This window comes from Astyanax mexicanus, chromosome 8 (genome assembly GCF_023375975.1).
Source record: "Astyanax mexicanus isolate ESR-SI-001 chromosome 8, AstMex3_surface, whole genome shotgun sequence".
Lineage (NCBI taxonomy): Eukaryota > Metazoa > Chordata > Actinopteri > Characiformes > Acestrorhamphidae > Astyanax > Astyanax mexicanus.
Genome location: NC_064415.1, coordinates 6,602,298 through 6,619,644, shown reverse-complemented (window position 1 = coordinate 6,619,644; position 17,347 = coordinate 6,602,298). Strand labels below are relative to the sequence as shown.

Here is a 17,347-nt window from a genome sequence, read left to right as displayed (position 1 = left end):
TCTGTTGGAGAGAAGTGAACAGAACTATCCTGTAATTCTACTTATTAGCCAAGATAACAATACTCACACTGTCTGACTCACACAGGAATTATTGTAGAGACTCAGGAAAACTTACTTTAATGACAAAACTGTAGATCCAGACACGACACACACCGATTCACACACTCACACACCTGCAGGTAATCCAGGAAATGATCAGATTTTACTTTCACTCTCACTTAAAGAGACAGACTGCACGTTTGTGAGATTTGGGGATTTGGAGACCTCTCTGGTGAGAATGTGTAATTGCACCGAATATTCAAAAGAGTAGACGAGATAAGACACAACACTCAGATGGGATTTGGACTCAAAGGTGTTCAAGAACCCAACATTGGCAGCTTGAACCTCTCAAACGCCCAAATAATCAGCTCATTAACAAGCCCTTTCAGAGCTGCAGGAGTGTGTTTAAAAACTCCAGCAGCACTGCTGTGTGTGATCCACTCGTATCAGCACAACACACACTAACACCTCATACACCACCACCATGCTAATCAGTGTTACTGCAGTCCTGTGGGGTCCTGAGCATTAAAGAAAGAGAAACAGAGACAGGACTAAAGTCTGTTCAGCTACTAAGAGACTCTTATCGCTGAGTTTTAGACAGTACTGATCTGATATTTATGTTATTATAAATAATACAGCCCTTCAGTTGAGATTATTACTAAGTAGTAAAATATAGTTTTTTAAAAATATAACACAACATTCTAAACTGATTTATATAGTTTAATATGTTTAATATCTTATAATCCAGATCTGACTGACCTCCCTGATCATTCAGCTCCCAGTTCCTTTAAAACACTGCGGTCAACTCACTCTGTGTCTGTGTGTGTAGTAGTAGTAGTAGTAGTAGTAGTAGTATGAGCAGTTCATATTAAGTGGTTTCTGGTCGTATTGTATTTAAAGTAAATGCAGTCTGAAGTAGCTACTGCTGTGAACACTGATCATAAAGTAGCTAGATATGCTAACCCAGCATTCCAACAGCCTATTTAATCTTATTTACAGCTATTTACACTAGCATAGCTAACCAGCTTTCACACACAAAACAGAGATAGTTCACCAGCTAGGCAACTTATATCCACTGTGATTGAGAATTATTAAGTTGGCTTGGAAAAAAATCTTATTATTATTATTCTATTTGCGTTTTTCTATATGCTTCTCCTCCTACTGCTTTCATGTTACACTGAATTACGTTGCTTGTGCTTTTTGGAACAATACTTCGTACGGTTTTCTTACAGCGGGCATTTTTCAGCTAAACATTTTCCCCATAGGAATCCATTTAAAAGTTTTGGACAAAAAAATAGAAAGGCTCTGCAGGTCACAGTTTTTTAGCTAGAATCGTGAAAATCAGTAGACTCAAAGAACTTACGACATTTTAAATGATATGTTGTGTGAATCAATCTGATTTACGCTTTTCTTTAAAATTCCCAACATCTCATCACACACCCCCAGCACAGCCACTCACGGCATGGCTCCCTCTGAACCACTCCTCAGTACTGTGCGTATATAGAGGAACGTATAGACTAGTGATCTACCTTTATTGTTTTTTTTTAATTGCCGATGACAATGCCGATATTTAAAGATCACAAGTGGCAGATGACCGATATTTAAAGCCAATATTTCGTCACAACTGATTTTTAGCTTGTACTCTCCCCATGTATTCACAATAATAATGATTACACAGTTAAGCTATCTGGAATTACACTATTTAAAAAGTTTTAGTACTCTAAACTCACTTGAATTCTAATGGCTCAAACATTTGGAAAGTGTGCAGTGTAAGAAAAAAAGAGGCAATGAAAACTCTTTCACAGATTATTTAAAACACACACAGAATAAGGGTAAAATACTGACACATAAAACTACAACAATTTTATCTTACCTCAGTCAGTCAGTGACATTACAGAGTAATAAGAGAATCTGGTCTGTGGGAAAGTAGTTCTTTCCAGTGTAAATTGTCCAGGTTATTCCTTCCTGCCAGAGCTCTGAAAAGTAAATTTTAAAGATATCCAGAGGAGTGTGGCTGTCATCTGTAATAATAATAAATAATACAAGTAATGTAAATAAAGTTCCTAACTACAGAATTTGCCATTTACTCATTACAGCGGTCACACATGACACCTGCATTACAATAGCCCACACCAACCTAATAACTTTTTATTTACACAGTACACACACATTTTAGCACAAAGACACACACTTAATAATCTCTATCATTTACACCTGATTCAGTACCACACCCACACTAATAATGGGCCCGGTAAAACGCTGAATCCGGTAACAACAGTGGGTAACTTAACCAATTAACTGATATTTAGAGCTTCTTATTACTGCAGTATTTACTCAATCAGTGAAATCAATGAAGGAGTTAGAAAGGTTAGCTAGCTTTTTTTTTGTAAATAATAAAAACTTACATTCTGCATTTTATCGAGTCCCAATTAATAATGCCTTCAAAACATGCAGTATATTATATTTACGAGATGAACACATAATGTAATATAAATGCGAAGGCTATGTTTACTAGTTAGGGAGCTGGGATTTCCCCACTGTTTAATTGTTTGGCTGTATTGAGCGTTTGGCTTCAGCACACACTGTTCTATAGTTTAAATCATAAATAGGAGTTTCTCTCCTGTAGGTTAACTGAGTTAACTGAGCCAAAGCAAACGGTTAGCATTAGCTAGCTGGTTAGCATTAGCTAGTTGCTTAGCGTTAGCTTGCCAGTTAGCGTTAGCTTGCATTTTAGCAGTATCTACGTAACGTTACTTGAGCCTGTTAGCGTTAGCTAGTCTGTTAGCATTAGCTTGCCGGTTAGCGTTAGCTTGCATTTTAGCAGTATCTACGTAACGTTACTTGAGCCTGTTAGCGTTAGCTAGTCTGTTAGCGTTAGCTAGCCTGTTAGCGTTAGCTAGCACAGAGGCTACTAGACAGTAAAACTCCATCTAACACAGAAGCTCCACTGCTCTTTACTAAAGTCAGTCAGATAGATTCACTTATCTGTCCAGTTTGGATCCAGTTGAAGCTGAAGTGAAGCCGTTCTCTGCAGCTGTGTCTGAAGCTCTGCAGGTTCTGGGGAACTGAGCTCCTCAGCTCCTCTGCTGTGTGTCAGTTTATAACCAGCTTATGTTCTGCTATTTAGCCTAATTCCTCTCTCACTTTCTCTCTCCTTCTCGCTGTCTCTTTTATATAATATAATCAGTTAGCTAGCTAGTGTCAGAGCCGTATAGAGAGAGAGTCGCTACAGCGGAAGTCCTAAATGCTTGGTGTTCTCGAGACCCATGAGGAGCTCCAATAGTTCCAGAAAGTTAATATCAGCAATTTAAACACTGAGACAGAACTGCAGTTTTAGTCATTAGCAGTTAAAGAATGCAGTAATTTACAATATTTATTTAGAAATCCTTTCTGTACATGTAATTCCATTGATAGGCTTTGTTTAAATGTAAAAACTTATTTTTTTATGAGCTTTGAGTTTTGACTATCGTATTGCAGCCAAAAGCATTCATATCATAATGTTAACTGATATAATTACACTGGTGGGGGTTTGGGGATGTTTTAAAATCAGATTCTGACTTACTAACAACAACACATTTATTTCATGAGAAGTCTTTATAATTTTAACTTTTCAAACTGAGAAATGTGAAATATGTGCAGTGACAAACTCAACATTGTAAACAGTCATTAACAATAAAATGTAATATAAAATAAAAACAGAATAAAAAACAAAGGGTTAGTAAAAATGATTAATCCATAAGTGTGTATAGTTTTTGTTTTGTCTTGTTTTGTTTGCCTTATTTATACATTCTCTATACATTTCTTCATATAAATAAGTTCCATAAATTCAGACCTTATGATATTATTTATTTATTCAGAATGAATAGTCTTATCTTAAAATTAATGGAGTAGTTACATTTAGTAACAAGAATACAAAACCTGCAAACACAGACAGGAGTATTTATCTAGCTCTGTCTAATTTACCCTAATCTGTTCTGTTAACGATCTTAACGATGGTAATTTAGTGGGGATCATGCTGTACTCTACATGTGAATTAGATTCAGGTGTGCTGACAGTATTAAATCAGGATATTTAATGGTTTTATCCTGTAAAAGTGCAGCACTAACGCTGTACTCTGCTGCAGTTCTGTGGGGCTGCTAGTTTTAGTCGCTAAATTACAGGAACTATTGAGAAGCTCCACGAGTCGCCATTGCTGTTAAAAAGTGAAGATTGGAGTAAACGGAGCTGAAGCGACTCTCTCTCTCTCTATACGGCTCTGGCTGGTGTAAAACAGAACCATTTCACTCATTTCTTATGTATATAATAAAACACTGAGATAAAGAGGAGCTGTAAATATTTATTAATAATTTAACTAGCTAATTTACCAGCTCCTCTTCTGTTTAAGGTGAAGCTGTTCTGTTTAAATGGAGCTCCTCAAGACCCCCATATTTCTGTGTTGTGTCTGTTTAAAACTCTGTTGTTGAAGCTAAATTCTCCTCTTCTTCTAATTACTGTTCTTCTAATTACCTGAGTTTATTATATTACTTATTCTATACGTTTATTATCACTGTGGGTGTAAATCTATATCAGTGCAGCACAGGATCTAACACAAAGTAAACAAACATGCCCCCTCCTTCATCATTATTAGCATTAGTATTAGCCTCAACTACTTTAAAAACTCCAAGTTATAATAGAGTCTAACTACTTGTTTTGAATATTCTTCTGATTTTTCAAAGAAAAATGATTCATTTTACTAAAACAGCAAAGAAAGTTTACCTTTAAATGTAAATTTTTCTACATCAAACAGGTTCTAGAGAAGAGAGGAGCTAGTTAGCATTGATGCTAATGTGTGCTGAGTGGTTAGAGAGCTAACTGGAGTTTAAAAGGTTTATAACTGGAGTTTAAAAGGTTTATAACTGGAGTTTAAAAGCTTTAGAAAATGTTTCTGCAGTGCTGAATCATGTGATATAGTTCTGTTTTTATTTTAATTATTCTAAAACACTTATGAACTCAGACTTATAGCTTAAATCCTCCAAAAAAACCCATTAATTTCAGTCACTTAGAAGCAATCTGATAAACACGGAAGACACTCTCCAGAGCTAATTCTCCTCTCTTCTTTTTAACATTTTTAATTGTTAACTTTATTTCATGTAATAGAACATATCTGTTAAGAGCTTTAAAGAGAGAAAAATGTCTTTTAGTCTAGTAAGTAAAGTAGCACAGTTTTTATAGCTTTGTGGGATTTATGCTACAGAAAAAAACTCCAGACAAACTAAGCTTCTTTAATGTATTTACATTCTACTAAAATACATTCATTTACAATGAGAATATATGCAGCTAAAACAGGGAACAGCCTAGTGCAAAATCCCAAATTATATTATCAACATTAACATTTTAATAGCACAATAAAGTCATTATAGCTTATAAAAAAAAATAGTTTTTTTGTGCGCTATAGGACGATGTGGGCGCGGCCTAAGCTTTTGTTCTTAATGGCTTTATTATTTTCCCCTTACATTACATTAACTTTATACTTTAAGCAGTTTTGAAACCAGTACTTTTACACTTTTACTTAAAGAGTAAAAAGCTTGAGTTGATACTTCAACTTCTACAGAAGTATTTTAACCTCTAGTATCTATACTTCTACCTACAGAGTAATGAATGGAGATACTTTTCTCACCTTTAACAGGGATTAGTTTAGTGATGTTGACTAATCAAAAACCTGAATATGCCGATACTGGTCAGTACATTTTAAAACAGTGTAATTATGTTGTACAATGAAGAATACAAGCTAATGCATTTATTATATTTTTATTTTTATTTCTATATATTGTGTTTCCATTGTTGTGATAATAAACCTGATTGGATCAGTTCTAGTTCTAGCATAGTCTAAGAATGCTAGGTTCAATGCTGCAAAAGAAACCAATGAGAAAACAGCTTCATCTTCAGCCATTTATCCCAGACATCTGCTCCTAGTGCTCTGAAAACCAGAACTAATAGTAATAATTAGACAAATTAGATCCTCTGTTCTGAGCTTTCAGCTTCAGCTTTATTATTAATAAGATATATCCCACAACATTACAAGATTACAGGAATACAATCTGAGTACATTACAAATAAAATCAAATTAATACAGAGAACTGTGTAGAGTTAAATGATAAAATGCTCAAATAAATCAACCCAACATAGAAGCACATATATTAGATTAATTAGTTTAAAACTGCTTTAACACAAAAACCTTATGTTTACTGTATCTTATGTTTATACTTTATCTTCATACTGTGTCAATATTTCCTGATTAAAGGGCAAATAGAAATGTAAAGTTGCTACTTTAGGGATATAACGTTTTTATGTGACAGCGATGATAAATATAGTAAATTTAAGCAACAATCAACAGTGCAATATTGTAAAACTGTGTTTCATAGTGTAAGTTAATGTGTGTAGTGTACAGTAAGTTAAATGTATATTTTCTATTATTTTTGACTATATGTTGTATATATTTTGTTCTTTCCTTTTGATATTACATTGATTGTAAAATTAAAGTTAAAGCATTAACACACAGGTTTCCTCTCTCTTTGTTTTAATATAAAAATGTTGAGGATAAAACAACAGTATAATAATGTAAACATTTTATTGTGATCTTTCATTCAGTTTATAATAAATGATAATGTGTTAGAAATGAATAAAGTTCTGTAATATAAAGTTTAAAATATGAACTCTGTTACTGTGAGCTCTGTTAATGATATAAACAGTTTAAACTATTTAACACTAAATCTGAATAAATCTTTCCATACAGGAAATGTACCTGCAGTTCTAATCTGGGACAGACGTAATTACCGTTCAGAATTATGATTATTTATATTAACAATATCTCCCAGCACTATTATAACTTTATTTGATCAGTTCTACAGTCTAGATTCTGCAGTTCTTATCTGATCTCATCCAGCTCTTCTCTTTGTTCTGCATGTTCATCTATTTTGCTGAAAGTAAAAGATTTACTGATGAGTGAAGGTTTAACACAAACCCAGCGTAGAGCGGCTGAGTGAAGGTGGTCTGGACTCTGTGGATGAGGGTTATGGTATCAGAGATGCTGTAGAAGGACAGAGTTCCTGCCCTGTGATCCACATACACTCCTATTCTAGAGGAGACGGGCACTCCAGAGATTACAGTATCTCTGTTATTGTATCTGAATTTGTATCTGGAGGAATCACAGAACAAACTCCAAGACTGATCATTAAATCCAAACACACACTCCTCGCCTCCTCCCTTCCTGGAGATGCTTTTATAAGACACTGCTATACCAACCCCTCCATCTCCTCTCCACTCAACCTCCCAGTAGCAGCGTCCACTCACACTCTCTCTACACAGAACCTCAATCCATCTATCAAATCTGTCTGGATGGTCAGGATATGGCTGGACTGTGGTGCTGCAGGTCACCACTGTGTTCCTCTCAGACAGGAGGAGGTATTTATAAGCTGTGTTTGGATCCAGTGTGAGCTGACAAGAATCTGAAAGAGAGAGAAAACCCATCAGCTTTTAGAAAATGATCTAAAAACAGCCCCTAAAACTGAAATAACCAGAGAACATACTGGAAGAATCTATGAAAAGTGTTTGATTATGTAAAAAAAAGATTTATTCTCATTATTTTTCAATTACACAACATAACAATTTTATGTATATTTTTGTTCTCAGGTGTTAAGTGTGTTTTCCTAATTCTTTAAAAAATAAAAATGTTTTTATTCCCCAGAAATTTTCAAGGATTAAAGGATTCAAGAAGATTTTATTGTCATTCGCATCACATGTGGTACATGAGGTGGAACGAAATTGTGATCTCATGATTCCGTTTACAACCAAGAGCTGTTATTAAAATAGATATATAGATAAAATAAGATAAAATAAAAGAATACAATAAAAATAGAATATACAAAATAAAGGTTTTGCTTTAGTGGTGGCACAATCATATCTGAAACTGATCTATTTTTATGAATATTTGTGAAATATAAAGTGCTGAGTATACTAAAGACTTCCAGAAGCTTCTGGAACTGTGAGAACTATCAAGAAGTTTTCAGAACTGTCCAGAATTGTGTAGAACTTTACAGTATAAATAAAGAAGATAATCAGAGACTATATTTGGGGAAAGATTGGTGAAAGTGATTTGCAGTTTAGTCACAAATCTCAGAGAAACAATACATTTCTGAACGTTTTGGTTATGCTTGTAGATGCACTTTAAAATTACTGTTCTTTGTTGTTTGGTGTTTGATTGGGGCATTTTAAAATTTTCCATGTTCACTTTGCCTCTGAAACAGCCTGGATACAAGTGCTCACTATTACACAGAGATTCAGTACAGTCGCTAATCCAGAAAATATACTAATTTTTTAATCTATTATACACAGAATCGATTGAGTTGTATAATAATTGCAGATTTGTAGTAAAATGTTCATTGCTTTTATCATAAAACACAAATTTTGTGTTTTATCTAAATAAATACAAAACTATGATAGGCCATTATCACAAAATCAAAGTTCATAAGGAATGTTGGTGTTTTTTTTTCTTTATACGTAAGCAGTTGAAATATAACAGTTAATTATTTAATATAGACGTATAAATGTCAGATTAAACTTTGCGTATTTGTACATTGTGGTGTTATTTCTGTGTGTGTGTGAGAATTAAAGGGTTAGAGAAAGTGAGAGAGAGAGAGAGAGAGAGAGAGAGAGAGAAAGGGCTGGACTTACACTGCAGAAACTCTTCTCTGCTTTTGTGTTCAGGAATGATCTGCACTTCCTTCACTACAGGAAAATGTACACAGTTACTACACAGCATCACTGAGCTTCTGTTCCCTCTGTACATTTACTACAACATTAAAATAATCTAATACTGGATTTTCTCTCCATGTAGATGTAGAGTCTTAATCTACCCTACCTGGACTTTCAATCACAATAAAGTCACACCTTATATACAGTCTCAACCACTTCAGTCCAGAAACTACTGACCACTTAATCAGGATTTAGAGAAGAACCTACAGTGCATTCTGAAACTCTTCACACTCTTTACTTTTTAAAAAATCCTAAATTGTTTTTACTTTGTCATTATGAGGTACTGAGTGCAGAATGACTATTTATGGACTTATCATTTCATATATTTACTTTATTTAATTTTTATTTAATATACCTGCAGCTGATGTCTTCTCAAATTCCTCTTTCCAGAATTCGTCTAGTTTTCCTCTCAGCTGAGAAACAGACTTTATAACAACTTCAAAAGTGTTGAGAGGACTGAGAGTAAAAGCAGGTGATGCTGAAGATCCAGGAGGAGCTGAGAGAGTCTGAAAACTCTACATGTAGACAAAAACAAACACATAACACCTTCAACAATTTCTAAATCATATTTATATTAAATTAAATCAGGTAAAATCTGGCCTCAATCTGATCTTATTAGTCATTCATGATTCAGATTAATTATGTATGAGACAGTGTGAAAGGAAATAAAAAATCTGTGTTATTGAAATCTGATACATATCCAATATCCAAGACAGATCAGAATTCATTTACGTCAAAACTTACATTGAGCATAAGGGAAAATGGCGACAGCAGTTAATGAGGGATTCATTGGTGTGATAGAGAGATAACAGACCCCATAAACATTTGGAATGATGTCTCTGTTCATACTGAATTAAATAGTACACATCACAACCGCTCTCTCTTTAAAGATATATCCAATCAAATTGCTGAACACAGCCAATAGATGGTGCTGCTGCAGCACTAAGTAAAATAAAAAAACTTAAAATTGTTTAAACAAAAAAGATAAAGGACAGACATTAAAGAGGAGGGCGTGGCCAAACAACATTCCCTTTTTTACAGTGAACTGGAACTCATTCTCTGTTAAGCTCAGCTTTCAGTCACTGGTGAAACTGAAACTTCATGTGAAGCTCTGCTCTTTAGTGCACAAGTTTCAGTTTAAGAACTGTTTAGACTAATATCAGATATAGATCACATTTAAAAGATGGTGTAAACAGTCTAAAATAAACTTTGTATTTGGGGAGAAAAACAGAGTCTGTTACCTGGAGGAAATGGATGTGATCCTCTGTGAATGAAAGCTTCTCCAGATCAGCATCTCTCCTCTTCAGCTCTGTGATCTCCTGCTCCAGTCTCTTCAGACGTTCTTCAGCTCGACTCACTGCAGCTTTCTCCTGATCTCTGATCATCTGCCTCACCTCAGAGCGTCTTCTCTCAATGGAGAGGATCATCTCAGTGAAGATCTTCTCACTGTCCTCCACTGCTGTCTGAGCAGAGCGCTGGTAGTGGAATCACAGAGAGAGGAGAATGTTAGGAGCACTTCATTCACATCAATAAGTGGATTTACATGCACTTCATAATCTGATTACTGAGGAACATCAGAGTTTATCAGTAATCAGATTTTTTACTTGCAACCAGCCAATAATTTCACAGAATAAGATGTGACATAAATATTGCATAAACCCAAACTTCATGCTGTGGCTTTTCTTAACTCATGAAGCTGTAAAGATGATTTAATTTTGATAATTGATGACTAAAACTAAAATACAATGTGACTTTAAATGACATTTTAAAAATGAGGACACCTTTAGTTAAGTAATTAAATAATTACCCTTAATGGGAAAAATCAGATCTTTATTCTTCTACTTATTTAAAAAATCACCTTGTGACTCTCCACAGCTTCTATTAACTCCTGAAGCTCCTTCTCTCTCTCCTGGATTCTCTTCTTGCATTTCCTCTGTGTTTCCACCACCTGCTTCTGCAAATAAACCAACCAACAAAACACAATAATTAAAAAATAAAATGCCACCTGTCATGGGACAGGTGAAGGTATTAGGTCATATAATCTGGAGCAGCTACTCCATTTACACACTGACCTGTTTCTCAGATCTTTCTGCTGCAAGTGACACTGTATCATGTCCTTTATGGTTATCCAGCATACACAGCATGCAGATACACTGCTGGTCGGTGCGACAGTAAACCTCCAGCAGTTTATCGTGCTGAGAGCAGATCTGCTCCTGGAGTCGTCTGGAGGCTTTGACCAGCTTGTGCTTCTTAAAGGCTGGAGATTGGTAGTGAGGCTGTAGGTGAGCTTCACAGAAAGAGGCCAGACACACCAGGCAGGACTGGACGGCTTTGTGTTTTCTCCCAGTACAGGAATCACACTCCACATCTTCAGGATCAGCAGAAGAGTGATCAGGAGGAGCAGCCTGGAGTCTCGTCTTCTTCAGTTTCTCCACCACCTCAGCCAGCATGGTGTTTTTACTCACGACAGGTCTTGAGGTGAAGGTGTGTCTGCAGTGAGGGCAGCTATAGATCTTCTTCTGATCCTCCTGATCCCAGCACTTGTTAATACACACCATACAGAAACTGTGTCCACAGTTAATAGTAACTGGATCCTTCAGGAGATCCAGGCAAATTGAACAGCTGAACTCATCCTGAGCCAGTGAAACATTGGCTTCTGCCATTTTACAGTGTGAAGATTTTGTTTCCTGGTTCTCTGTTGGAGAGAAGTGAACAGAACTATCCTGTAATTCTACTTATTAGCCAAGATAACAATACTCACACTGTCTGACTCAAACAGGAATTATTGTAGAGACTCAGGAAAACTTACATTAATGACAAAACTGTAGATCCAGACACAACACACACCGATTCACACACTCACACACCTGCAGGTAATCCAGGAAATGATCAGATTTTACTTTCACTCTCACTTAAAGAGACAGACTGCACGTTTGTGAGATTTGGGGATTTGGAGACCTCTCTGGTGAGAATGTGTAATTGCACCGAATATTCAGAAGAGTAGACAAGATAAGACACAACAATCAGATGGAATTTGGACTCAACAAAGGTGTTCAATAACCCAACATTGGCAGCTTGAACCTCTCAAACACCCAAATAATCAGCTCATTAACAAGCCCTTTCAGAGCTGCAGGAGTGTGTTTAAAAACTCCAGCAGCACTGCTGTGTCTGATCCACTCGTACCAGCACAACACACACTAACACCTCATACACCACCACCATGCTAATCAGTGTTACTGCAGTCCTGTGGGGTCCTGAGCATTAAAGAAAGAGAAACAGAGACAGGACTAAAATCTGTTCAGCTACTAAGAGACTCTTATTGCTGAGTTTTAGACAATACTGATCTGATATTTATGTTATTATAAATAATACAGCCCTTCAGTTGAGATTATTACTAAGTAGTAAAATATAGTTTTTTAAAAATATAACACAACATTCTAAACTGATTTATATAGTTTAATATGTTTAATATCTTATAATCCAGATCTGACTGACCACCCTGATCATTCAGCTCCCAGTTCCTTTAAAACACTGTGGTCAACTCACTTTGTGTGTTTGTGTAGTAGTAGTAGTAGTAGTATTAGCAGTTCATATTAAATGGTTTCTGGTCGTATCATATTTAAAGTAAATGCAGTCTGAAGTAGCTACTGCTGTGAACACTGATCATAAAGTAGCTAGATATGCTAACCTAGCATTCCAACAGCCTATTTAATCTTATTTACAGCTATTTACACTAGCATAGCTAACCAGCTTTCACACACAAAACAGAGATAGTTCACCAGCTAGGCAACTTATATCCACTGTGATTGAGAATTATTAAGTTGGCTTGGAAAAAATCTTATTATTATTATTCTATTTGCGTTTTTCTATATGCTTCTCCTCCTACTGCTTTCATGTTACAACCACTGCATTACGTTGCTTGTGCTTTTTGGAACAATACTTTGTACGGTTTTCTTACAGCGGGCATTTTTCAGCTAAACATTTTCCCATAGGAATACATTTAAAAGTTTTGGACAAAAAAAATGAAAGGCTCTGCAGGTCACAGTTTTTTAGCTAGAATCGTGAATATCAGTAGACTCAAAGAACTTACGACATTTTAAATTATATGCTGTGTGAATCAATCTGATTTACGCTTTTCTTTAAAATTCCCAACATCTCATCACATACCCCCAGCACAGCCACTCACGGCACGGCTCCCTCTGAACCACTCCTTAGTGCTGTGTGTATGTAGAGTAACGTATAGACTAGTGATCGACCTTTATTGTTTTTTTAATTGCCGATGACGATATTTAAAGATCACAAGTGGCAGATGACCGATATTTAAAGCAAATATTTCGTCACAACTGATTTTTAGCTTGTACTCTCCCCATGTATTCACAATAACAATGATACACAGTTAAGCTATCTGGAATTACACTATTTTAAAAGTTTAGTACTCTAAACTCACTTGAATTCTAATGGCTCACACATTGAATGTTTGAGACACTTTTACATTTGGAAAGTGTGCAGTGTAATAAAAAAAGAGGCAATGAAAACTCTTTCACAGATTATTTAAAACACACACAGAATATGTGTAAAATCCTGACACATAAAATTACAACAATTTTATCTTACCTCTGTCAGTGACATTACAGAGTAATAAGAGAATCTGATCTGTGGAAAAGTAGTTCTTTCCAGCGTTAATTATCCAGGTTATTCCTTGAGCAGGCTGCCAGAGCATCCTCTGGAAAGTACATCTTAAAGATATCCAGGGGAGTGTGGCTGTCATCTGTAATAATAATAAATAATACAAGTAATGTAAGTAAAGTTCCTAACTACAGAATTTGCCATTTACTCATTACAGCGGCCACACATGACACCTGCATTACAACACATTTAATAATATCTATCATTTACACCTGATTCAGTACCACACCCACACTAATAATGGGCCCGGTAAAACGCTGAATCCGGTAACAACAGTGGGTAAATTAACCAATTAACTGATATTTAGAGCTTCTTATTACCGCAGAATTTACTCAATCAGTGAAATCAATGAAGGAGTTATAAAGGTTAGCTAACTATTTTATTGTAAATAATAAAAACTTACATTCTTCATTTTATCGAGTCCCAATTAATAATGCCTTCACAACATGCAGTATATTATATTTACGAGATGAACACATAATGTAATATAAATGCGAAGGCTATATTTACTAGTTAGGGAGCTGGGATTTCCCCACTGTTCAATTGTTTGGCTGTATTGAGCGTTTGGCTTCAGCACACACTGTTCTATAGTTTAAATCATAAACAGGAGTTTCTCTCCTGTAGGTTAGATGAGTTAGCTGAGCTGAGCTAAAGCAAACGGTTAGCATTAGCTAGCCGGTTAGCATTAGCTAGTTTCTTAGCGTTAGCTTGCCGGTTAGCGTTAGCTTGCATTTTAGCAGTATCTACGTAACGTTACTTGAGCCTGTTAGCGTTAGCTAGTCGGTTAGCGTTATCTAGTCTGTTAGCGTTAGCTAGCACAGAGGCTACTAGACAGTAAAACTCCGTCTAACACAGAAGCTCCACTGCTCTTTACTAAAGCCAGTCAGATAGATTCACTTATCTGTCCAGTTTGGATCCAGTTGAAGCTGAAGTGAAGCCGTTCTCTGCAGCTGTGTCTGAAGCTCTGCAGGTTCTGGGGAACTGAGCTCCTCAGCTCCTCTGCTGTGTGTCAGTTTATAACCAGTTAATGTTCTGCTATTTAGCCTAATTTCTCTCTCACTTTCTCTCTCCTTCTTTCTCTCTCCTTCTCGCTCTCTCTTTTATATAATATAGTCAGTTAGCTAGCTAGTGTCAGAGCCGTATAGAGAGAGAGTCGCTACAGCGGAAGTCCTAAATGCTTGGTGTTCTCGAGACCCATGAGGAGCTCCAATAGTTCCAGAAAGTTAATATCAGCAGTTTTAGTCATTAGCAGTTAAAGAATGCAGTAATTTACAATATTTATATACCAAACCTTTCTGTACATGTAATTCCATTGATAGGCTTTGTTTAAATGTAAAAACGTATTTTTTTTATGAGCTTTGAGTTTTGATAATCGTATTGTAATGAAAAGCATTTATATCCTAATGTTAACTGATATAATTACACTGATGGGGGTTTGGGGATGTTTTAAAATCAGATTCTGACTTACTAACAACAACACATTTATTTCATGAGAAGTCTGTATAATTTTAACTTTTCAAACTGAGAAATTTAAAATATGTACAATGACAAACTCAACATTGTAAACAGTCATTAACAATAAAATGTAACATAAAATAAAAACAGAATAAAAAAAACAAAAACAAAGAGTTAGTAAAAATGATTAATCCATAAGTGTGTATAGTTTTTTGCCTTGGCCATTATTTATACATTCTCTATACATTTCTTCATATAAATAAGTTTCATAAGTTCAGACCTTATGATATTATTTATTTATTCAGAATTAATAGTCTTATCTTAAAATTAATTGAGTAGTTACATTTAGTAACAAGAATACAAAACCTACAAACACAGACAGGAGTATTTATCTAGCTCTGTCTAATTTACCCTAATCTGTTCTGTTAACGATCTTAACGATGGTAATTTAGTGGGGATCATGCTGTACTCTACATGTGAATTAGATTCAGGTGTGCTGACAGTATTAAATCAGGATATTAAATGGTTTTATCCTGTAAAAGTGCAGCACTAACGCTGTACTCTGCTGCAGCTCTGTGGGTCTGCTAGTATTAGTCGCTAAATTACAGGAACTATTGAGAAGCTCCACGAGTCGCCATTGCTGTTAAAAAGTGAAGATTGGAGTAAACGGAGCTGAAGCGACTCTCTCTCTATATATATACGGCTCTGGCTGGTGTAACAGAACCATTTCACTCATTTCTTATGTATATAATAAAACACTGAGATAATGAGAAGCTGTAAATATTTATTAATAATCTAAGTAGATAATTTACCAGCTCCTCTTCTGTTTAAGGTGGAGGATATAAGTTAAATGGAGCTCCTCAAGACCCCCATATTTCTGTGTTGTGTCTGTTTAAAACTCTGTTGTTGAAGCTAAATTCTCCTCTTCTTCTAATTACTGTCCTTCTGATTACCTGAGTTTATTATATTACTTATTCTATACGTTTATTATCACTGTGGGTGTAAATCTATATCAGTGCAGCACAGGATCTAACAAACATGCCCGCTCCTTCATCATTATTAGCATTAGCATTAGTATTAGCCTCAACTCCTTTAAAAACTCCAAGTTAAAATAGAGTCTAACTACTTGTTTTTAATATTCTTCTGATTTTACAAAGCAAAATGATTCATTTTACTAAAACAGCAAATAAATGTACATTTTTCTATGTCAAACAGGTTTTAGTGAAGAGAGGAGCTAGTTAGCATTGATGCTAATGTGTGCTGAGTGGTTAGAGAGCTAACTGGAGTTTAAAAGGTTTATAACTGGAGTTTAAAAGCTTTAGAAAATGTTTCTGCAGTGATGAATCATGTGATATTGTTCTGTTTTTATTTTTATTATCCTAAAACATTTATAAACTCAGATTTATTGCTTAAATCCTCCATAAAACCCCATTAATTTCAGTCACTCAGAAGCAATCTGATAAACACAGAAGACACTCTCCAGAGCTAATTCTCCTCTCTTCTTTTTAACTTTTTTAATTGTTAACATTATTTCATGTAATAGAACATATCTGTTAAGAGCTTTAAAGACAAAAAATGTCTTTTAGTCTTTTGAAATCAGTAGGTGAAGTAAAGTAGCACAGTTTTTATAGCTTTGTGGGTTTTATGCTACAGAAAAAACTCCAGACAAACTAAGCTTCTTTAATATATTTACATTCTACTAAAATACATTAATTATATTTTCAACATTAACATTTTAATAGCACAATATAGTCATTATAGCTTATAAAAACATTTATTTTTGGGGAGGGGTGTAGTGCACTATAGGACTCTGTGGGCGTGGCCTAAGCTTTTGTTCTTAATGGCTTTATTATTTTCCCCTTACATTACATTTACTTTTATACTTTAAGTAGTTTTGAATCCAGTACTTTTACACTTTTACTTAAAGAGTAAAAAGCTTGAGTTGATACTTCAACTTCTACAGAAGTAATTTAAACTCTAGTATCTATACTTCTACCTACAGAGTAATGAATGGAGATACTTTTCTCACCTTTGACAGCGATTAGTTTAGTGATGTTGATTAATCAAAAATCTATATACGCCGATACTGGTCAGGACATTTTAAAACAGTGTAATTATGTTGTAGAGTGAAGAGTTAAAGTTAATGTATTTATTATATTTTTATTTTATTTCTATATATTGTGTTTCCATTGTTGTGATAATAAACCTGATTGGATCAGTTCTAGTTCTAGCGTAGTCTAAGAATGCTAGGCTCAATGCTGCAAAAGAAACCAATGAGAAAACAGCTTCATCTTCAGCCATTTATCCCAGACATCTGCTCCTAGTGCTCTGAAAACCAGAACTAATAGTAATAATTAGACAATTTAGATCCTCTGTT

At 35.1% G+C, this 17,347-nt stretch overlaps 1 protein-coding gene across 1 annotated transcript; it reads right to left on the bottom strand.

Moving 5' to 3' along the window:
- Positions 1 to 6,069: 6,069 nt before the first annotated feature.
- LOC125780431 (tripartite motif-containing protein 16-like) lies at positions 6,070 to 14,732 on the bottom strand. The gene is made up of 7 exons (XM_049482115.1): positions 13,444 to 14,732; positions 10,902 to 11,524; positions 10,688 to 10,783; positions 10,071 to 10,304; positions 9,185 to 9,344; positions 8,749 to 8,802; positions 6,070 to 7,523 (listed from the first exon to the last, which is right to left on the bottom strand). Exons 1-7 carry the CDS (start codon positions 13,595 to 13,597, stop codon positions 6,988 to 6,990), a joined length of 1,857 nt encoding a protein of 618 aa, XP_049338072.1. The 5' UTR covers positions 13,598 to 14,732; the 3' UTR covers positions 6,070 to 6,987.
- Positions 14,733 to 17,347: the final 2,615 nt, after the last annotated feature.